Source organism: Rhodnius prolixus, unplaced genomic scaffold, assembly GCF_049639745.1.
Source record: "Rhodnius prolixus isolate KJV_2025 unplaced genomic scaffold, Rpr scaffold_4, whole genome shotgun sequence".
In the NCBI taxonomy this organism is placed as follows: Eukaryota; Metazoa; Arthropoda; class Insecta; order Hemiptera; family Reduviidae; genus Rhodnius; species Rhodnius prolixus.
Window position 1 is genome coordinate 39,425,823 of NW_027411614.1, and position 22,373 is coordinate 39,448,195.

At 30.9% G+C, this 22,373-nt stretch overlaps 1 protein-coding gene and 1 pseudogene across 7 annotated transcripts in view; one reads left to right on the top strand and one right to left on the bottom strand.

Moving 5' to 3' along the window:
- The window catches only part of LOC141456258 (phospholipid-transporting ATPase ABCA1-like), a 33,545-nt gene that overhangs the window by 2,001 nt on the left and 9,171 nt on the right, over window positions 1-22,373 (top strand). For 4 of the 7 annotated variants that reach the window (XM_074132056.1, XM_074132060.1, XM_074132062.1 and 1 more), the window contains exons 3-40: window positions 2,054-2,189; window positions 2,295-2,443; window positions 2,591-2,727; window positions 2,810-2,974; window positions 3,524-3,618; window positions 3,692-3,856; window positions 4,799-4,951; window positions 5,029-5,206; window positions 5,311-5,417; window positions 6,139-6,262; window positions 8,424-8,578; window positions 8,669-8,890; window positions 9,005-9,227; window positions 9,308-9,529; window positions 9,684-9,888; window positions 9,964-10,065; window positions 10,145-10,328; window positions 10,684-10,815; window positions 10,931-11,131; window positions 11,221-11,306; window positions 11,377-11,567; window positions 11,781-11,826; window positions 12,462-12,521; window positions 13,902-14,089; window positions 14,171-14,234; window positions 14,326-14,409; window positions 15,437-15,481; window positions 15,997-16,130; window positions 16,739-16,992; window positions 17,077-17,212; window positions 18,445-18,533; window positions 18,621-18,795; window positions 19,287-19,468; window positions 19,553-19,730; window positions 19,814-19,929; window positions 20,006-20,150; window positions 21,331-21,454; window positions 21,693-21,835. In XM_074132056.1, the coding sequence (XP_073988157.1) occupies window positions 2,054-2,189; window positions 2,295-2,443; window positions 2,591-2,727; window positions 2,810-2,974; window positions 3,524-3,618; window positions 3,692-3,856; window positions 4,799-4,951; window positions 5,029-5,206; window positions 5,311-5,417; window positions 6,139-6,262; window positions 8,424-8,578; window positions 8,669-8,890; window positions 9,005-9,227; window positions 9,308-9,529; window positions 9,684-9,888; window positions 9,964-10,065; window positions 10,145-10,328; window positions 10,684-10,815; window positions 10,931-11,131; window positions 11,221-11,306; window positions 11,377-11,567; window positions 11,781-11,826; window positions 12,462-12,521; window positions 13,902-14,089; window positions 14,171-14,234; window positions 14,326-14,409; window positions 15,437-15,481; window positions 15,997-16,130; window positions 16,739-16,992; window positions 17,077-17,212; window positions 18,445-18,533; window positions 18,621-18,795; window positions 19,287-19,468; window positions 19,553-19,730; window positions 19,814-19,929; window positions 20,006-20,150; window positions 21,331-21,454; window positions 21,693-21,835 (5,495 nt within the window). Of the gene's footprint in view, window positions 1-2,053; window positions 2,190-2,294; window positions 2,444-2,590; window positions 2,728-2,809; window positions 2,975-3,523; window positions 3,619-3,691; window positions 3,857-4,798; window positions 4,952-5,028; window positions 5,207-5,310; window positions 5,418-6,138; window positions 6,263-8,423; window positions 8,579-8,668; window positions 8,891-9,004; window positions 9,228-9,307; window positions 9,530-9,683; window positions 9,889-9,963; window positions 10,066-10,144; window positions 10,329-10,683; window positions 10,816-10,930; window positions 11,132-11,220; window positions 11,307-11,376; window positions 11,568-11,780; window positions 11,827-12,461; window positions 12,522-13,901; window positions 14,090-14,170; window positions 14,235-14,325; window positions 14,410-15,436; window positions 15,482-15,996; window positions 16,131-16,738; window positions 16,993-17,076; window positions 17,213-18,444; window positions 18,534-18,620; window positions 18,796-19,286; window positions 19,469-19,552; window positions 19,731-19,813; window positions 19,930-20,005; window positions 20,151-21,330; window positions 21,455-21,692; window positions 21,836-22,373 lie in introns of those variants that run through there. The other 3 variants (XM_074132059.1, XM_074132061.1, XM_074132063.1) reach the window with 3 other exon arrangements.
- LOC141456267 (5'-AMP-activated protein kinase catalytic subunit alpha-2 pseudogene) lies at window positions 6,263-7,858 on the bottom strand (annotated as a pseudogene).

Genomic DNA, 22,373 nt, shown 5'->3' on the forward strand with positions numbered 1-22,373 from the left:
AAGTGTACTTAAGACCTATATTGAGGTGTGTCATAATAAAAATTACCCACTTGCACTCAGGTGCACGTGCACTAATATCGCAAACAAATAATGTTATTAAGAAAAATTAATCGTCAGGCTTAACAACTTCAAAATATTTGTGTTTTATCCATTTAATAATATTTTGTAATTGTAGTAGTGGTTGGTCTGTGTATTAATGTAATTAATTTCAGGGTCGAACCAGATTAGATGTTACTCTTTTTGACAAAATCAAAAGTAATAGTCATTTTGACGTATAGTCTTCTTTTTTTACCTGTACACAACTTTTTTTATCATCTCGGAATAAGATGAACACTTTTTTTTTTTTTTGCTCTTCAAAAATTGTTTATTTAAATCTATCCTGTTGAGTTAAATAATTTTTTTCCTTGTTTTTGGCCTCTTGAGCTTAGCAAATCAGCCATTTAAATTCTTCTTTCGAAGCTTCTTTAGTATTTTGAATATTAGCAGAGTTATCGTGTTATTGGAGTTTGCTATTTAATTCTTATTAGTGTTGTATGGATGATGAGAGGCCGTCATTATTTTGTAACGTCACATTCAAAGAAGGCCTATTATCATTAACGCCATCTTCTCCAGAATATTTTAATATATTTTTCCTGGAAACATGTTTAGCCAAAAGTTTGATTGATTGATTTCTTTTCTTCTTTGTCATTGCTTTACAATTCATCAAAAACCAATTCTCGTTTTTCCTAAAGTTCTACAGAAATATTTTTTCAAAAAAAAAGTTTTTAATAAAAAACTTACGTCAAATTAAAATAAATTAATTAAATAGGCAATACGCGAGATTTAGAGGAAAACCGTGTAGCAGTTTTCCAGTCACATTTTTCTAAAGGAAAAATCCGGATATTTGTTCTATACAATGATATTTACTTTTTTCTTAGAACTCTTAGAACTCCATCTATAAATGGCCTTAAGTAGTAATATATCCGTACATTTTTATGGAGTGGCGCATCATTAAGATGGAAAAGTTTCAAGATATGTCTTATAAGATTAGGAATATATAGCACGTAGGCTCGATTGGGCCCGTTGTATCCCTAATGATCACATTGGCACTTATCATTTAAAACATATATCACTGTAGGGCGAGCGAGAATTTCACCCTAGTTCGACCTAAAATTGGGGGCGCTAAACATAAAATCGTTAGCGTGCATCCACGCATCCACCGAGCAGGTGAAGCGAAGTTCCTTCCTCTTGGCCATATTTCCAACCCAGCCCACTTCCAAATTTAGCAAAAATGAACACAAGTTTTTTAGCGGATAGTCTTTTAATTGAAACCATTTGTAGAATGATTATTCACAGAAGGCTCAAATACCTATATTTTTAGAGCAGGAAGCTTATTGAAAAAGAATCCTAGATGCCATTTTTGAAAAGTAACGAAATACTGAAATCCACCAGTACACTAACTTACCAAATCAGATGCGATTAATAAATGAATAAGCCATTTATTGAGCTATACATACACAAATACATTAAGTGAATACACAAAATAACCAAATAATAAATTAGCTCAAATCAGCCGACAGGGCTGAGGCCTCTTCATAAAGAAGGTGCGATAAGGTATCTAAAATGAATAGGCATTTGAGCTTCAGGTGAATATTCATTCTAGAAACGGTTACAATTAAAAGTACTTTCGCTAAGATGTTTTTGATGCTCCACATTTCGGTACAATTCGTAGCTCTATTCAGTTTTACACGTAGTATTCAGCTCTTTGAGCCAAATGAAGCTGCTCTTATGAAAGTTTGTGGAATCCTTGAAAAAACTTTCTTTGGTTAAAGCCATTACCGAAAAAAACAACTTCGGACAATTTGAAACATATTTTAATATTAAATAATCAAATTTTATTATTAACATCATTAAAATATTATAATTATTACTATAGTTAATAAAGTTATAATAACTAATATTATAGCTCTTATTAATATCGCAATTCGCAAAAGCATTTTTTAACCCTGAAGTACATTTAAATCATTATACTGATAAATTAATTAGTTATGTAATAAAAATATTTTTTGTACAGGTCATTTCACACAAAAAGCTTTACCATCTGCAGGTTTCCTACCATTTTTACAAAGTTTCATTTGCACTTATAATAATACTTGCTATTTCAATGAAAATGATGCTGCAGTTAGAACTGGGAACTTGACCTCCTCAGGGTTAGTTAATAATTACTTTATTGACTTTATCATTTGTTATTTATTAGAAGTTTGAATTCAGTTTTTTTTTATTTTTAATTTTTTAATGTTTTGTTTTCATTTTAGAACGATGGAACTGTACCATAATCTAAAGAAAATCTTTAATATTAGCAATGAAATGGACTCTATTAGAAAAGCTTCGCAAACATCAACGGTCAATGCTCAAAAACTAACAGAAATAATAAATACCCTCAAATTAGAGAATACTCAGCAAAGTAGGTATTAGTAAATACCCAAATATGCAAAAGATATATTGTAATTATTAATGACCGATATCCAGTCTATTGATTGCTCACATGTTGCTGAATAATACAACCCCAAGAATGGCCTTGTCCCGTGTAGGAATTTGTTTATTTTTCCAGATTCAATAAACCTAAGGCAATTGCTTAAAAATCCTGATGAACTAAACGCCAAAATATTGGAAAATAATTTAAATATTTCAGCAGACAGTTTGGAACAGTTTATAAATTATAATATTACCAATGGAAATTTTAAAAATGTATGAAAATACTCATTTCAAGATAATATTGTTTTAAATTTAAATTTGTTACCTATTTAGTTAAAAACAAATTTATTTTTAGGGTCCTCTCTCCTTAATATACAATAGTTCAAGACTAGAAATGTGCAATGAATTCCACGAAGATGAATCATTCTTAAATGATTTTTGTGAGCTGAACAATGAACAATTAGTTACTTTAAGAAATTTGTTAATCGATGACTTAGAGAATTCAGATACCAAATATCAGGTATATTAAAAAAAAGAAAAAATGTCATTTACTTAAATGTGTCATTCTAGTGTTTTTCTCTTTTTCCAATTCCGATTTATTAATTTTCTGTTTACATTAAATTTGCGTGAAATTCAGTTCTCCGCATAAAGGGCTCACTTACAAAACTGCAGCATTTTGCATGCAGTTGTGCCATATTATCCGGAAGTATTGTTTTAATTTAGAGAATAAATCTACTGTCCAGTAGAAGACTAGTTCAATCAATGATTCAGGAAAATCTTTTGAAATAAGAAATTGTTAATAAGTAAACAATGTAATATAATTTGTTTCGAGAAAACATCCAGCAATGTTTTAATATCTCATTTATATTATTTATGAGCACTAATTGGAATAATGCTTTGTTTCGAATAAACTTAATGGTAATTGTGTTCAGCAAATATTCCATGTTTGATGAAGATTTGAAATTGAGAAATGCAGTAAGAGAAAGACCAAAGATTCCCATAGAACCTATTTTGTTTAGTAAAAACTGTGACATGAGCTACATGTACATTTATACCTTAATTTTTGCAGTTGAGATATTACTTACAACAAAATTTAGATAATTATATTAGTTGGAAAGAGTGGAATCAATTGATTGCCTCCATTTCATCAATCCAAAAAAATGTGTAAGAAATAATATCTTCCAGATTCATTTATATATATATATTTTTTTTATTAATACATCTATTACTTTGTCAGTGTATCAAGAGGAATACTTGATTATCAAAATTTAGAAAATAAAATGATGTCCATAAATATTACTCAATTTGAAGAAGCTACATCATTAATATTAAAGTTTATGTGCGGCAATCGTACAAATAATGCAATTAAGGATTTCTTGAGTGATGGTGGGCAGGCTACAAGGTATTTTTATTTATTTATTTATTTTTTCATAAAATAATATTACTCGAAATGAGTAAAATATAAGTGATTCTAGGAATAAATATTAAGAGAAATGTGCACCAGCTCCATTAGAGCTGGAGAATAACTTCAGTTAACTGTACAAAGTTTTGCTTCTTATTTCTTTAGATCTTACACATATGCAGAAAACTAAGAACTTTTTTCATCTATAGCTTTCATGCTTTTATATGTTGCATTCCAGATAGTGGATTTAACTGTAATAATACTTTCACTCTAGATGATTGATCTTAGTTAAAATTGAGATAGCTTAGATTTTCCTCTCGAAGGATTTTTTTGTTAAAAAAGACCTGATTGTATTGGAGAAACGCATTGAGGTTTTGAGGCTGCCTTCAGCTTAAATCATTTCTATGTTAGCTTCTTGGTTCGATTTCCACCAGTAGTTCTCTCGGCGATTGAATATGTTCTATACGATTAGTTTTAGAAAACTTATTTTTTTTTTTGTTAACTGCACTACCTCTCTTTTCAGTATTTACATGTTCTTTAAAAACAACGTAAATTGGACTTCATCTTTTAATGATTGTCTTCATTACCTTTTTTACCTCACTCATAACTGAAAAGAAAACACATTTGGTTCAATTTTAATGTTCACTATTTTTTTCCGTTAATTGATCAATAAATTATTGAACTGCAATATAATCGTTTTTTTAAATTATTATTAGCCCCAAAGAAATATTAAAAATTTGTTCAGTTGGAGCCGAAAAAAAAAAATTACACAGATCTTGTAGTTTTTACTAAAATCAGGCAAAGTAAATCACCTTTCTTAAATTGTTAGTAGGTGTAGTGGCAAATTTAAATAATTAGTTGGGCGTTGAAGAATGAGTGAAACGTAATAAAAATTAACTTTGTGTATTCTTGTTATAAATGTTTTGTTATCCGTTGTTTCAGATTTGATTCTTTACAGGATCAGTTTAGAAACAGGTCTATTATAAAGTATCAATATGATCCTGAAGTGTCTCCTGATTGCAATGAATTGTTTTTCACCATAGAAAATGACAGCGGTTTGATGTTTCTGTGGAGAATCATAAAGCCATTTATTGTGTAGGTGGCAGTGTCATTGTTTGAAACAATATTAAGATTTAAAAGATAAATGTATAAAATATATTCCTTATATTTAGTGGAAGAATTTTGTTCACCCCAGTAACACCCGCCACAGAAAGAATTATGAAGCGTGTCAATGAATCCTTTGAATCCATGATCTTGCTGAAAAATTTGCTAGAAATATGGGCCAATCAAACTTTTCCATTAAATAGAGATGTACCTAGCACTTATATGACTAATCTTCGTTCAATTCAGGTATATCTATTATTCTGAATTAGATTATTGTATTATAAGTTTTTTTTTTCAATCATTTATGATATAGTTTCAGTTACAATGATTATATGACATAAATATTTCAGGAATTCCTAAATTCATCCGCAGGTCAAAAGTTTTTGAACCCAGAATATTCTAACATTACCATGGATTTGAATAATTATTTGGTTCTTCTGCGCAGGACTGCAAAAAAGTGAGAGTATATTTATTTTTTAATAAAATAGGATTCAGATTTTTGTATTTATTACATAATGTTTTTTGAGTATCTCCTTAAAAAAAAAAAAAAAAAAAAAAATCAGGGAGAACCTGTGTTTATTTCATCTCTGAGCAATCGGAAATGAAAACAAAATCACCTTATCATTTCATTTTCGATGTCAAAGTTCGTTCTGCCTAGTTACTTTATTATGTAATGATGAATGGTTTTTCTTTCAGAACGGTTTTTAGAATTTCACTTAAAATTGGTAAAATTTAAATTACATATCTATCTCCATAGTACGTCTTTCATTTTTTATATGAGACATTTATAAATATTTGTAAATCCAGTTTCTGTGAAATAATAGATTTGTACATGACATGCATAATTGAACTACTCCTATAATGTGTATGTTGAAAGTGTAGATGGGCCGGACTGCTGGAAACATCAATGATTATATCCTTCTTACCCGCACTATTTATATTCCTGACAAGTTTTGGATATCCATCAGAGGTTGATTAATCATTTTGGTGCTGAGAATTTCCATTTATATTTCTATCACATCGACAAAATGTACTGATCTGACAAATTTGTTCAATACACTGATATTCAATTTAATTGGTTTAAAAAGTGCTATATATAAAAATAATTAATTACATATAATTGATAATTTTTTAATTAAGCTTTACTTCGTAAATTTGAATTAGACAATTGTTTACAGTTTAAACATGACATCTACTAAAACGCCAGGTTCAGAAATTCCTGAAGGTCCAATGCCTAAACAACCACAGCCTGGAGCCAATCCAATACCGGAGGGTTTAGGAATAATTTCACAGTTTTTGGAGGTATAGTGTTTATTTTTTGCAATGTTAGTTTTATATAATAATAAAATACATTAACTTATTGATTTTTAAAGTATTATGTAAAAATCTACTGCATTAGATGTGCGATTAAAGAAGCACACATTTGAAGAAAACCCATTGTGTAATGAGTTGAAGTTTGACGATTTTCGATTTCGTGTGTAACAGGTGGTATTTCTAGATCACTGGATATACTTTTAAAGTCTATAAGATTGTATTTTTTATCTATTTGATAGAGTTGTAATGAAATTACAATATACTTATCTTTGGTGTTAGGCTTCTTTGTCCTTACATGAACGTGATATGAGTCCACTAATTTCCATTCAAAATCTAGTGACTTCATTGCTTTAAATAATTCATTCATAATTTCCCAAGGTTTGCTTTGAGACCGTATTCCAAGGTGCCATTCACCTTTATTAGCAGTTAGTTTATTTACGTCTTTTTCCAAACCTTTGTTGAAGTTAAACTCAGAATCCAAATTAAGGATTGGATTTTGACTGATTGTCTGTATAGATGGACTGAATTCATCATCTGTTATTGCTTTGTTGTCTACAATGAGGTGATAGGCTATAGCTAGTTCATCATGAGGATCTCCATTCAAAAGCGCGTCATTAACTTCATTTACCTGCACACCAAACTTTAAACAAACTTCTATGACTGCTTCTAGATCGACAGCTTCTAGATTTTCATTGGGAAGAGGAAACAAATTCGAGGGCAAATCTTGTTGAAACCATTTGTGATTTTTAATTTCATCAATTGATGCTCTCATCAGGGGATTTACGTGTAACATACGTTGTACAAGAGAAACTGCGCACTTATCCAAATATTTGGGAACATGAAAATAACCACAAGTTATCTTTTTAAAAAGAATAGGCACATGTTCATCGTCAAAAGGTAGTTTGCCACTAAGTAAAGCGTAGAGAATCACGCCACAAGACCAGATATCCACCTCAGGACCTGCATACAGTTTGCCAATAATAACTTCTGGTGCTGCGTAGTTTGGAGAACCACAACTTGTACGCAAAAATTCTCCATCGTGCATCATATTTGAAAATCCAAAATCAGCAATCTTCACATTCAAGTTTCTATCCAATAAAAGATTTTCTGGTTTTAGATCACGATGTACAATCATATGACGGTGACAGTAATCTATACCGGAAATTATTTGCTGAAACAATCTGCGCGCTTCCTTCTCCTCCAATTTACCTTTTTTTATAATATAGTCAAAAATGTCACCTCCAGGAGCATATTCCATGATCATAAATATATCACTTGCAGTGCTGATTACTTGATATAATTTAATAATGTGTGGGTGCCGAAAATGTTTGAGATGTTGAATTTCTCGTCTTACATTACTAGTTAGTTCGAAACTTTTTATTTTCTCTCTGTTAAGAATTTTTACAGCCACTTCATGATTTGTTAGTTGATGAGAGCCAATTTTAACTTTGCCAAAAGAACCTACACCTAAAGTTTCTCCTAAAGTATAATGTCCGATTTTCATAATAGGTAAATGTGGAAATAGATTACTTCTGGTTGCCATATTTTAATGCAGCACTTAACTGTTTACACTTATAAAGTGAACCGATAACAATTTAGTTATAATGCTTTCTGATTCATCGTAAGCATCCCCACACGGTCGTATGAAACCAATCTTCCTATTTGCTGACTTCTACCCAATCAAAACGTTTCCTTTTTTTAATTTGTTCACAAATCAATTTACCTTAAAATTTTATGCTTAACCTTATTGTTAATGTGCATAAATATTTTTAACAACGTATTTAAAATATTTTTAATATTAATGTGTTGCGGTGTGTTTAAAAATTGTCTTCATTGTTAATAATTCTTAGATCCCCAGTTTTCATACAAGATTTAATATTAAGCATCTCTTTTTAACCGAACAGTCATTACATTTATTGAGCCAAAAATCATCATTTATACTAGCAACATTTTTAAAGAAAAAACTGGTTTTTTTATATCGACCACACTAAATATTAAATACATTTTTTTACAAAAACAAAAATGGAATGTAATCGTATGTCTTCGCTGGGATCCGCGTTGGTTTCATTTACTTTAACCTCATTTTAGAAATGAATTTTATCAAAAGTCATTTAAATTTTTATCTTTTTTTATTCCTTGTATATTTTAGTGCTATGAACAGAATAAAATTCGTGGTTATAATAGCACAGAAGAAGCAGAAAACGAAGCGATGCGATTAATTTATTTCAATAAACTGTGGGCTTTAGTCCAATTTGAATCTCCTGGTTGGGATAAACTTTCTCCGCTCACTACTTACAAGATAAGGTATTGAAAAAGAGACACATTTTCTCTTTTACTTAAATTTGTTTTGAAGATAATATAAGATGTAATTGACTTATTGGTTATTTTTTATAGAATGAACACAGAGCGTGTGGATAACACAGAATACATTCAGGATAGGCTTATGAGCATTGAACCAAGAAGAAGACCAATAATCGATCTTAAATACATAACTTACGGTTTTGCATATCTTCAAGATTTGATTGACCATAGCATTATTAGTGAACAAACAGGGCGAAGGGATTTACCTGGAATTATTTTCCAACAATTCCCTTATCCCTGTTATATTAGTGACGAGTTAGTAATTTATTTTTTATGTATACATAAAGTTATTTCTGTTATTAGAATAGAATGTTAAGTTTAGCAAGACTTGCGTAACAAAATAAAATGCATTTTGTTTTGTATATTTAGATTTATAATGGCAATATCAAGGACGTTTCCATTATTTATGGTGTTATCATGGTCTTATTCTTGTGCCATGATTGTCAAAAGCATTGTTTACGAAAAGGAACAAAGATTGAAAGAAACTATGCGAGTAATGGGATTAGGAAATGGTATACATTGGATTGGTTGGTTTGTGGATAGCCTTATTCCTATGAGCGTTACATTAGTGGCGCTTGTCTTAATTCTTGTCGTAAGTACTGCTTTATTGTTAGTTGAAGCACATTTTTTTGAAGAAGCTATTTCTTAATAATTTTTTATAAATGTTTACAGTATGGTAAAGTTTTGATCAACAGTGATCCATTTGTGCTGTACCTCTTTCTATTTTGCTACGCTTTAGCTACAATTGCTCAAGCATTTTTGATATCAGTATTCTTTTCTAAAGCCAATCTTGCTGCAGCTTGTGCGGGTATAATTTTCTTTATATTCTATCTTCCATATCCCTTTCTAGTCAGATGGATGGCATATCTTACACCGCTTCACAAGACTCTTTTGGTGAGTTTATAGTTCAACAATTTTTATTTCTTCATTCGCATTGTTACTATTTTTTTATAAGTTGTTTGGAATCTTATAAATTACTTAACATTAATCTCAATTTAGTTTTTGTAACTCCATATGTTGTTAAATATGTATAAGTACTGGATTGCAGAGTCTCTCGGCAAACGTTGCTTTGGGCGTTGGTGCATCCTATATAGCATTTTATGAAGAGCAGGGAGTTGGCATGCAGTGGGATAATATTCAACGAAGCCCTATATATAATGACGAATTTAATTTAGTTTCAGTGATGTATATGTCAATAGTTGACTTCGTAATCTACCTTGTTCTAACATGGTATATAGAAGCTGTTTTCCCTGGTTAGTTAGCATATCCTTATTATTTTGCATTCAATCGATTTAACATAATACAAAAAAATTTTATTTTATTTATAGGGCAGTATGGAATTCCAAGACCATGGTATTTTCCTTTTACACTTTCTTATTGGTCAGGAAAAGAAGTTACAAAAGTGTTTGCAGATAATGAAAGCGTTAGAGGTAATTTTCTTTTAAACAATAATTTATAAATTAATCTTAAAATATTTGTTTTAGTACAAATATATCCATCCTCTTTCAGAAAATGCTAGTAATGTAAATTTTGAAAAAGATCCAACTGATTTGAACGCAGGTGTGATTGTTAATAGCCTCAGAAAAGTTTTTAGAAATGGTAAAGTGGCAGTTAATGATATATCTATAAAGTTTTATGAAGGGCAAATCACTTCATTTCTTGGTCACAATGGTGCTGGCAAAACTACCACAATGTAAGGCAGTTATCTCACATTAATTGTTTATTGAAAATTTTCGATTTAGATTTATTTAATGTTTAACAAAAATGCGATCTGCTGAAAATTAGAAAGATTTCCCTACAAGAATATCCTGTACTTTTACCAAATTTTGTTCTCTTTTTTTACCTTCGAACCACTTATAATATGTATTATTATAGCTACAGTAAATATCAATAACATTTACTCTACCCAGTTAGAGAATATTATAGCATGATGAAATTAGTTGGCCCAGCCGAAGGAAAAAATGTTCATCATGAAGATACTCAAGGCAATTGTTTCTTTCTCCTTTATTATTTATAGATTCATATGTTATTTTGATATTTTCTTTTAGCTCATTGTTAACTGGGCTCTTTCCGCCCACCAGTGGTACAGCTGTAATAAATGGGTTTGATATTCGGACTGATATGAATAAAGTGCGAAACAATTTGGGAATGTGTCCTCAGCATAATGTTCTCTTTAATAGGTAGTATTTTATTTAGATTAAAAAAAAATCTGATTTGCTTTTTGTAAGTTTTTTTAAAAAATGTTCTTAAACAAATTCATATCTCTTGCATTGTAATTCTAACATTCTGTTGAAGATTAACCGTAGAAGAACATCTATGGTTTTATGGGATGTTAAGAGGTGGTAGCTCGAGAAAAGCCGAAATGATTAAAAATGAAATTGAAGAAATGTTAGTGGACTTAGGGTTGCCACATAAACGTGATGCTTTGTCTTCAACACTTTCAGGTGGAATGCAGCGCAAACTTTCTGTAGCCGTAGCATTTATTGGCGGTTCCAGGTAATAGTTCTGAAATTGTTTTATTTAGTGAGTAAGTTTGATGTTATGATATTAAGTTGTAAGATTTATTGAATTTTTAAAATATATAGAACTATAATTTTGGATGAACCAACCTCTGGCGTTGATCCATATTCCAGAAGATCTATCTGGGAACTTCTCATCAAATATAAAAGAGGTATATTAGTAAATCCCATTTTTGTTTGTTTTTTAACCTTAATAATGCTCTTTTCAATTACAAATTATAGGTAAAACCGTGATATTAACTACGCATTACATGGATGAAGCGGATTTACTGGGAGATAGAATCGCCATAATTGCCAATGGAAAACTTATCTGCTGTGGTACTAGCTTATTTCTAAAGAGGACGTTTGGATTCGGTTACCATTTAACTATTGAAAGAGCATCTTATACATTGAACGCTCCGTCTAAAGGACAGGTATCCTTTTTAATTTGTTACTGTTTCTTGGGATTGCTACATTTTCAATATCGGGTTTATTCTGGAATACATTCAAGAAGTAAAGCAATTATTAAAAGAAAGCCTAACATTTAAGCCCTACTTTCTTACTGATTGTTTTAAAATATGGTTTTCACATTTTTACGTTAGAATAAATTTATTCTGTAACATTAGCTCTTGTGCTTGTTTTCAAAGGTTGAAGGAAATCAGAAGAAGAGCCCTAACAATTCCAGCGTGGAAGGTAAAACATATAATTTAGCTTCCGTTAAAAATATATAAATTAGTTTTGTAAGGATTTTTTTTTACTAATTCTTATATTTGTAAATTGTTCTAAGAACTGAGAGATATAGTGTGGATCTTCTCAGGATCTTATTATTCTAAAATTTGTTGCTAAATGGGTATTGTTATTAGAATTAATCACTTGTCTCTAGTACCATTATTTTTTTATTTTTTGCTTACTAAAATCTGTGCTTTAGATTAAGATCGCTTCCGTATAAATTCCATAGAAAAGTGTTGTTTCCCTCATCCCTTCATGATAAAGTTCAAGGCTAATACTTTATATTTCTCTAAGTATTCAGATGTTAACCTATATCTAAATCATTTGCAGTCACACTGAAGACTGAGTTTTCTTCATGTTTCATCTTAAACAAATCCATGCTTTATAAACATCTATAAAAGTATGATTACCACTGTTGCATAATTTCTGAATAAAAAGTAATATATTTAATTTTAATGTAATCTTCTATTAGGAAAGAGAAATTATTGGGAATTAAAACCAACCTTTTTTAATTACTTGACCGCTCTTTAAAAAAAGAAAAATAGTCCAAACTTTTCAAAAATAATGAAAATTCTCAATAATTTTTGCAATTTTATTAGGAATAGGCGATATTGAAGAAATGCAAGAAAACAAATCAGCTGGCAGCGACAAAGTAAAAGGTAAGTAATTTTTCGCGTTCTCTCTCGCTCCTTATTTATTTATTTAGTGACTTTAATTAAGACTATAGGTATTAAAGTTTTATATTTTAAATTATTCATTGCTTTTATTTGTCTTGGCCTAACTTAGAAGAAATTGATGAAATTGATTGATTTTAGAAACGCTTTCTTATAAACTACCTCCCTACCTATCTGAATTAAATCTATTAATCTATATCCTTCTCAACCTACTTATTGGCCTACTTCTCACCGCAAACGTCTAGATTTCCTCGATTTTTTTTTATATGTTCAAACTTCACTGCTCTTACCACAGATGCTTTTGTTCTCCACGACCATATCCTCCGATTACAGCCCTGTTATCCTGACGCTGACCTTCATCCTAAAACCACCCCCCTAGTCAATCTCTCATTTACGGAGATGTTGAGCAGGACGTACGAGTATTTTGTGTCTGTTTGAGTCAAAAACTTAAATTTAACTTTACCCTGAAGACTTCTAAACAGATAGACAAGAACATTGAACTAGTATCTAAATCTATGCAGCAAAGCATTTGACATGCTACATCCACCATACACCACCCCCAAATTTACCCAAATACTCGGACATTCTGCTTCCCCTTTCTGTTCCGCCTCAACCTTTTACTCCGAAGCCAAACGCACAAACCTCCATAGCATTCAATCCTTACGAAAACCTGCTCCCTTTTATTTCTCAAACCTAACTATTAATACCGTCTTAAAAATTTCCTTCGTGTTTTTGCCAAAAAAAAAACTCCGTTACCTAAAATTTCATTCCCAACTATACTTTCATTCAAAACCACTTATCCAAGCTCTCTCAGCCTCAATTCTTCCCAGAATCCTCCTAAACGTTTAAGGCGCCGTTGGCCGTGCGACTATGTATATGCCTGACGACGGCTTTCGAGAGAATCAGTAGTACTCCCTAAAGCCTAAAGGGCCTATCTATCACTGCATGGCCGCCGGTCACGAAGTCGAGCGTATGTTTATATACATTTTATCTCTTTTAGTTATTCGTGGCAGTTCGTTGTAAAGTTCTTAATCATAATAATAACAATAATAATAATAGTAATAATAAATAAGAGAAGGGATTAGCTGTGCCGTTAGCGTATTGTTTCCCACGCGGAGGTCCTGGGTTCGAATCCAGCTGCTCTCAGTCCGGTGTTGGACAGGGTTGTTTGTAACGAGAGAACACTGTCCGGAGGCCGGCAGTACGCTAAAAATAACTTCTGATGTTGACGCGCCTTGAATCATTAAAAAAAAAATTTATTAATAATATATACTTCGTTTATTTGGTTGAAAATGAAGTTAAAATCAGTGATATTTATTTGTCTTGTTAGGAAATTTATTATACAAGATAATAATTTATTTCTAGATTTAACAAAACTTATACAGCGGTCGGTGTCATCAGCTGAATTTTTGGAACACATTGGAAATGAAGTACTGTATGTTTTGCCAGAAAAAGATATTTCTCGTTTAAGTGCACTCTGTAATTCATTAGATGTTAATCTTTCTAAATATAAAATTGTTTCTTATGGAATATCTGACACCTCTCTTGAAGAAGTAGGTCTTAATCCATTGTTTTATTAAATTTGTCTTTAGAAATTTTAATAAACCAAAAAAATTGAATAATTTAATTTCCAGATATTTATTCGTGTGGCTGAAGAAGGTACTGGAGTTTTGCAAGACTTAAAAGTAGAACGAAAAAGTAATTATTTTATTGTTACTTGTAAATTTCTTCTATCCTTGTTCATTGTTGCTTATTGTGATGTTCTGGTGCACGTGTGAATTGTTTCCAGGACTTAAGTATTTGTCTTTCAAGCAAATAATACACAGGAAACGTGAAACGCCAAATACTGTCATTGCCAAGGAACTGATATCACGTAAGCTTATATCATTGGTTATTTCTGATATGTGGAAGTCGAGTATATTAAAAATTCGTGGATAAATCTCCAATTTTATGAGAATATTTTTCTCTATTCTAATAGTAGTAGTTTAAATTTGCTTTTAATTAATCTTAAGTCACGAAACAGAACTTTTAATAAACTAAAAAAATTGAATAATTTAATTTCCAGATATTAGCCAAATTTCCAGATATGAGCCAAATTTGGAAAATATTTTAAAGAATGTTAGTATAAAAGAAAATAAAACACTACAGCCTTTTAAGTTTACAGTCTTCGTGTCTTCTACATTTTTTGTGTCCCCTACATTTTTTCACAAAAAAAACTTTTAAAGTATTGGCTGAGTAGAGTTATATAATTCAAGTAGTCGCTTTCTGAAGGATTTAATTTACCGATAATGTTGACCAAGTTCATTTCATTCCGTTTCTGTCTATCTGTCGTATCTGCTCATCAGAAAAACTAAAAACAGATATCACAGAATTTCATTTCAATCTTGATATTGGTATTTGGAAGAGTACAAGAATAAGATTTCGTAATAATTTTTTGTAGAGGGCAAATTTCGGTAAACATAATCGGTTGATGAAACAGTGTCTGATAATGATCCATCATGACTTTTTTAATTAAATTAGTTCTAGCAAAAAGTATTTTAATAATATAATCAGCTGACCCTTAGATTTTCTCTTCCTAGGCGCTTCTTGCAGCTCACTGTCCGGTGATGGACAGTGTTGTCTGTAACGAGAGAACACTGTCCGGAGGCCAGCAGTGCACTGAAAAAAGCTCCGGGCGCCAATAACCTTAGATGTTGACGCGCCTTAAATCATTAAAAAAAATATATATATAATGTGTTTGTAACATAATTTATTCTAAATTTATGTTTGAAGAAAGTTTTTCACTTGAAGTCACTGAAAATAAGAATTTGAATAATATTTGAATGTTACCTCACCAGTATTTTATCTGAAGATTTTAGTTTTGTTTTTATTTTATTTTCTAATCATTGTATGATTTTCAGCACAGAAAGAAAAGTTTGTCAATATGAATGGTGCCAATGTCAAGTGTGAGTCCTTTGCTTAAGATGCTGCATGCTTGTTTCTATTTCTTTCTTTTTTATGAATATTTTTTTTATGAGGCTATTTTTAAGGAAATCTTTTTGATTCAATTTCTAACACAAAAAAGTAGCGTTTCTTTGTAGAATTTCAAGTGTAGTCGGTTAGATTTTGCTAATTGCAATATGTTTTCAAGGTTAAAGAGAAATTCATTTCTAATTTCTTTCTATCAAGTAATGTTGGTCAATTCGAAGACGCTAATTCAAAGTTTATAGTTGTTTTTAAGGAAACTTAATAAAGTTGTAAGAGTGATTATTTTCTTCAGTCTATCGCTTCAGTTTCTATCAGGCTGCCACTTGTTTTGTAATAATGTGCTTCCTGTCCTTTAATTTTTGCTTATTTAGAATCACATTCGAATACCACTTTTCTAACTGCATGAAATTGCATTATTTGTATGCATTGCTGATTTCCACTTCTATTATTTGTTTTTTATTTTTGGAGGAGTTATTGAACATTGTTTTTGTAGATTCACAAATCCCAATTGTTGAAGAAAAGGTTGACCAAAAACGTTCTTCACACAAGTTCTGGAGACAATTTTTTGCTTTGCATACTAAGAGATTTTATCATACTGTAAGAAATAAAAAAGGTTTATTTTCTGAGGTTAGTGTTTAACATTATATTAAGTTGACTTTTCTAAAATATTTTGTCCGTTCTGTTCTGGATAGTTGCAAGTATTCCAGCGATGTGTTATAATTACTGGTTTCAAAGTAGCAGGCCTTCTCACTCTTAAACACATTTGTTTATTTGTAAGTCGATATTTGTAAATCGAGGTTCGGTTAGAAAATAAATATTGACGTTTTGGCGAATTTGTTATATCTCTAGTATAGTTTAAGAGGGGGAAGCTTAAGTTGCAGAATCATGGATCATACATCATAGTATGTCTTCTTTTGCCTGAACCTTGAAATCAACAATTGAATTGTTCAACGATTCAATATAATTGAATACAATCCAAAATTTTCACCTCCACTAATTTTTATAGTCTTGCCAAATAAGAGATAGTGCAAAATATCTGCCAACTCGAAATTTCCGAGATACCTTTTTAGCAGAACGAAAAATAGAATTTAAATTTTCATTTAAATTCATTAAAGAAAACAATCACTAGTTAAAGGTTCAACTTTATTTCTTTACAGTTTTTTTTTTTCAAATTTAGTTCTAATTAACATTTAATTTATTCATTTATTCCTTGTTGTAATTTCTTTTCCCCACAGTTGGTGTTACCAGCATTATTTATTTGCATGTCGTTGATAGTTACGACGATTCTTCCAAAACTAGAAGAAAGGCCACCATTAGAGCTAGATATATGGCAATATTCAGCTCCTAGATATATGTTTTTTGACAATAATGCATCGAAACAATCGGCATCTGCACACTCGTCTGATGATGACTGGGCCTATCGTTATGTTTCAAACGCATTAGGACATTACGGAATTGGTGCAAAATGTTTGAAAATTAATGGTGAAAGGTAAGTATTGTTTTTATTTTATTTTAAGAAATTAATTAGAATGAGTTAAATCTATTATTAAAAATTTTATTTACCAAATTTCAGAAATCCTGAATGCAATAAACTTGTCACCTTCAAAAAAGGTAGAGGGCCAAACGTTCCAATTCCACGTTGTTCTTGTGCTTCTGGAGGACAAGTGTGCCCAAAGAACATAGATGATCCTCCTCCTCCCTCGTATAAAGTTAGTTTACATTAATTTAATATTACGGAGATTTTTTATTTTTTTTAAGCGTTCCACCATCCAGTGAGTTCCGTGATCTAAATTTCTGAAGGCCATGACTTGATGATTGACAATGCTGCTTTCTTTCATGCTATTCTGACTAGTTTTATTAGGACTTCCTCGTTTTGCTAATTGTAGACTTGCCTCGGTAATCTTCCCTTTCTTGAGGCATTCTCTTCAGATGACGTGCCAGAGGAGTCTTTGTTCTCTACATATTTTAATCTTCCTTATTTTGAAATCTCTTTCTTTTGTGAATGTTCGGTCTGCCCGTTACTTGAAGCCCACTCCTGATGCATTATTTATTTTATTTTTTTTTAGATGTGTCTTTAAGGTGTTTTGCCGTCCCATTAAAAGTTATACCGAGTTTAATGCTTTACAAAATATTCTTCCTTTTATTTGGCAGAATTTTCAGTCTTTAAGAAGCTGAAAACAGCACAGAGATTGATATTTGGCTAATATGGAGAGGAAAATTTAAAATCCTGAACCGCTTTCACTCGATATCCTCTTTTCTGTGTTTTCTTGTGTTCTGATTCTCTATTGATATATTCTCTTGATTTATTTTTATTTTTATTTCATTTCATTTTTTTTAAGCATAAAACTGTTGTCTTCTTTGATCTAGCAATTATTATTATTATTTTTTTTTTTTTAGCGCATAAACAGCTGAGGTTATTAGCGCCCGGAGCTTTTTCCAGTGCACTGCCGGCCTCCGGACAGTGTTCTCTCGTTACAGACAACACTGTCCATCACCGGACAGTGAGCTGTAAGAAGCTCATAGGAAGAGAAAATCTAAGGGTTAGCAGCTGGATTCAAACCCGGGACCTCCGCGTGGGAATCGAGTACGCTAACCACATAGCTAATCCCTCCCCTTATTATTATTATTATTATTATTATTACTATTATTATTAATTTATTTATTTTTATTACCATCATCCCTTAAGCGAATTGCTATTCAATTATATTTACTATTTTTACCTCATTTACTTCATTTCGAACTTGCAAAGTTTGTTTTATAAATTCTCTCGGTAATTAAACCTATCGCTTTTCTTGTAAACGCATCTACGGTATTCAAAATAATTTCATTGTTGAGAATTGATTATCTTCTTACTAAATAAAACATAAATTTCTGGACTTTTTCAGACCTGCGCTTTAAAAAATTTTTTAAGTTTTAAATATAACTTCTTTTTCAATTTTAGATAGTTTCTGATGACATCTTTTATAATATGACTGGCGAAAATGTACCAGATTGGATTATAAATACTTGGCCAAAATACACTATGCACAGGTTTTTACTGATTTTTACTGAAATATTCAATTTTAAATTGGAATACTTACGTTTTCTATTTTAATTGATTTTATTTCGTTTTTTTAGATTAGGTGGTTATACAATAGCAGCTAATGCAACTGTACCAAATCTCAATCTTTCTGCAATTATGTACATGAAAGAGAGGTTTGGTAAACCAACCAGGAACATCTTTCCAAACATTGTTAATTTAATATCTATGTTTCCAAATATGTACACCCCTTCAACAAAAAACAATATAAAAGTGAGTTTTGAAACAAAATTAAATTGTTTTATATATAGCTTTGTATATATCTTTTAACTACCTGGATTCGAAAAAATATCTCCCTTCGGTGCAAATAAACTGCGTCAATTATTATTGTATTTTTGACAGCCTTTTTGACAGTAATATTTTACTGCAGACGTTTAAAAACTAGAGTTAGTCAGTTATTAGAATCAGTAAATTGGTCAAATATTGAACTACTCTAACTTCTCAATGTAGCTTGAATGTTGGCAGGATTTATTCCAGTTTATATATTACTAGATACTACTTACTATCTTTTTAACTACGGGTTGGAAATTCACCCTGAATTGCCATAATTTAGGCAAATTCTTCTGGTTCTATAACACAATAACTATAACTTTTTTCTTTGTAACTTTTAATTCGATTTGTATTTATTTTTACAGTTTTGTTTTTCTTTCTCTCTTTGCTAATTTTGTGCTATTGCACTATTATCCTTAGTTTTTATTTTGCAGGTGTGGTTTAATAATAAAGGATGGCTGTCATCTGTGGCATACATGAATGCAATTAATAATGTAATCCTTCGCGCCACTCTTGATTCATTAAATAAATCTCAAGATGAAATTAGTGAATATGGTATTCGAACGATAAATCATCCCATGAACTTCACACAAAAACAGATGAATATAGAGATTATGTAAATTATAAATTTATAACGTTTTATTACTTTTTTGTTCAAATTTTCAGCGCGTCGTATTCATTCTTTGCTTCTTTTTTTCAGACGACAGGGTGTTGTATCAATTCTTCACTCTATATCTATTATATTTGCCCTCAGTTTTGTGCCTGCATCTTTTACATTGTACCTAATAGAAGAGAGAGTATCACATTCAAAGCATTTGCTTTTAGTATCTGGTGTGAATCGTCTAATCTTTTGGATTGAAGAGTTTATTTGGGACATTGTAAGTGCGGAGACTTCTAAGAAAGTTCATATAGCACAATTTAAAATTTCTATTAAGGTTAATTGGCCATTTCATTTTTACAGGTAGCTTACGCAGTATCAGCATTTTTGTGTATTTTAATTTTTGTCATCTTTAATGAGCAGTCATACATTTCACCAACCAATTTACCAGGAGTCATACTCCTCTTTCTACTTTATGGGTATTTTTTCCTCTCTGTTTTTGTTTGTTATTTTCATTGGATGTACTTAAATTAGCATAATCTTTTTGTTTTGTAGGTGGTCTTGCATCCCTTTGATGTACCTACTAAGCTATGTTTTTACTATACCCAGTTCAGCATTTGTGGGGCTTGCATGTGCGAATATGTTTATAGGGATCGTAACAACGGTTACTACTTTTGTATTAGGAGCTTTTGAAGATGAGGTAATGTAATAATTTTTGTAATTGTTAGAGACATTTCTTTTGAAGCACAAAATGGTTTCCAATTTTGATGTACCCACGTTCTAATTAACAACTTTTGGCGACAAGTTTCGAAAAAATTGCTAAGTGCGGTCTAAATAATGTGATAGCTTCAATAAACATAATTTTATATCGTTTTATTATTCCTCTTTAAAATTAAAAAGGACTGATTGAAGTATTAAGTGATTAGTTTAGAAGTTAGTACACTGGACTCCTTATGGATATCGAGGATTCGAGTTTCTACCTTTTCAGCCTTTTTCTGCTGACTGATCGATGGCGGACAGTGTTATCTGTAACGCGAGAACACTATCCTGACCGATTTTAAACAACTAGAATAAAAAAACAAGGCTTTTCTTAAATTGGGAAAAGACTTGGTTGAAAAGACTTGAGTTCATTGGGAACTTAATCTTAAATAAAATCTTATGAAAAGGAATGATCTTGGATGTTTGAATATTTTAGATAAATTGCAAAACAAAATCCTTGATTTGATTAATCGAGTCTACTTTCTGACACTAGTGGCCTCTAGGAACAGAGAACATGTTTCATAAATTTAGAATATTATTATTATTATGAAAAACCAAGACATAAGGGTTTTGACAAGATATGTTCTCATCTTTCTGCTAAGGCAGACAACCTAAGGATAGGTTTAGATGTTAAAGATTTGCTGAGCTTAACGCACATCGGATCCGACTGTTAGTTGAAGAGATATATACAGGTATATATAACAAATACTTTGAGGTAACGATTGTCCCTTTAAGAAAATTATGTGACGGACGAGACTTGAAGTATCTAGCGGTTCTCGATAGTCATCTTTCCTAGCGCGTTAGAGCTAAAGAATTCAAAGCACTAAGAAGTTCAGTATAGTTTTTTGGGGGGCTGTAGTAGCCGTAGGACCACATACATTACAAGAACTAATGTGTGAAAAGAGAACATTGAAATATGTTTTAAGAGAAGTGCATTATCTTCTTGAACTAACTTATCACATAACACTCACCATAAAGTAATTTAGTAAACGCTACATTTTTCTCATTTATTGCTGTTTTTCGCACCGTAGACAATAAATGACTAATGTGCATTAATTCAAAAGACCAATAAAAAAAAGAATTCTATAAAAAAATTAATAATAGATAATTTTTATTTGCAGGAATTAAAGGCTGTACATCGCATTATTAAAGAAGTATTTTTAATTTTTCCACATTATTGTCTTGGAAGTGGCATCTTGGATTTAGCTCAGAATCACTTAGCAGCAGCCTCTTTATTAAATTTAGGTAGGTTATTTACATATGATAAGTCTTGTTTATTACATTTTTCAAGCGGGGCTTACCATTACACCTACACAAGTCCCGAGTCTGTTACCCACGTTTAGGTTTAATATTTTGAAGTAGAATCGCATACATTTATATTTTCGCATAATGTATTCTGATTATTTTCTTATATTTTCACCAACTATTATTAACATGAGAGTGTTACAATTTTAATGTGCTTGATATTTTCCAATTTAACTAGACATTGAATACAAGTCGAATATATTTGAGTGGAATCTGCTGGGGAAACCTTTGCTCTGCATGTTTGTATTGGGCAACATATTCTTCCTTTTTAACTTGGCCATTGAGTTTGGACTTTTTACTTGGATCACCCATTGGACAAAGGTAATTATAGATTTTGTTGTGGTTATCTTAACTGAAGTTTCTATTTATTGAAGTACGAGTATAATGACATTTACTATGATTTTTATTGAGCCATAATCGAGGAATTTAAAGTGATTAAGCAATTTATTTAAACAAGATGCCATTAAAAAAACTACTGGAAACAATAGTTTATTAAGCTATACTGATTGCCGCAAAACAGCTTGTTCTTCCATGTTTTTTTCCTCTATTTATAGCAATATTTAAATGAACAAGTAACAGTAAATAACCAAAGCTGAATTATGTTAGAAGAAATTTAATACTGAATTCGAAAATGTGGTTTAAATTGAAACATATCCTCTGTAACCTAGGAAAGTACGTTATTAGTTGTGTAAGTTCGGAATTTTTCGAAAAAAACACGATTTTAACTTCAAAATAGATTAACATAAAATGCTCTGATAGTTTTAATTAATTTTGTATGTGCTATGCAACTTGATTTTTGGTTTATGCAGGACTCCATGAACCATACCATATATTTGAAACGCATTTAACAACATTGCAG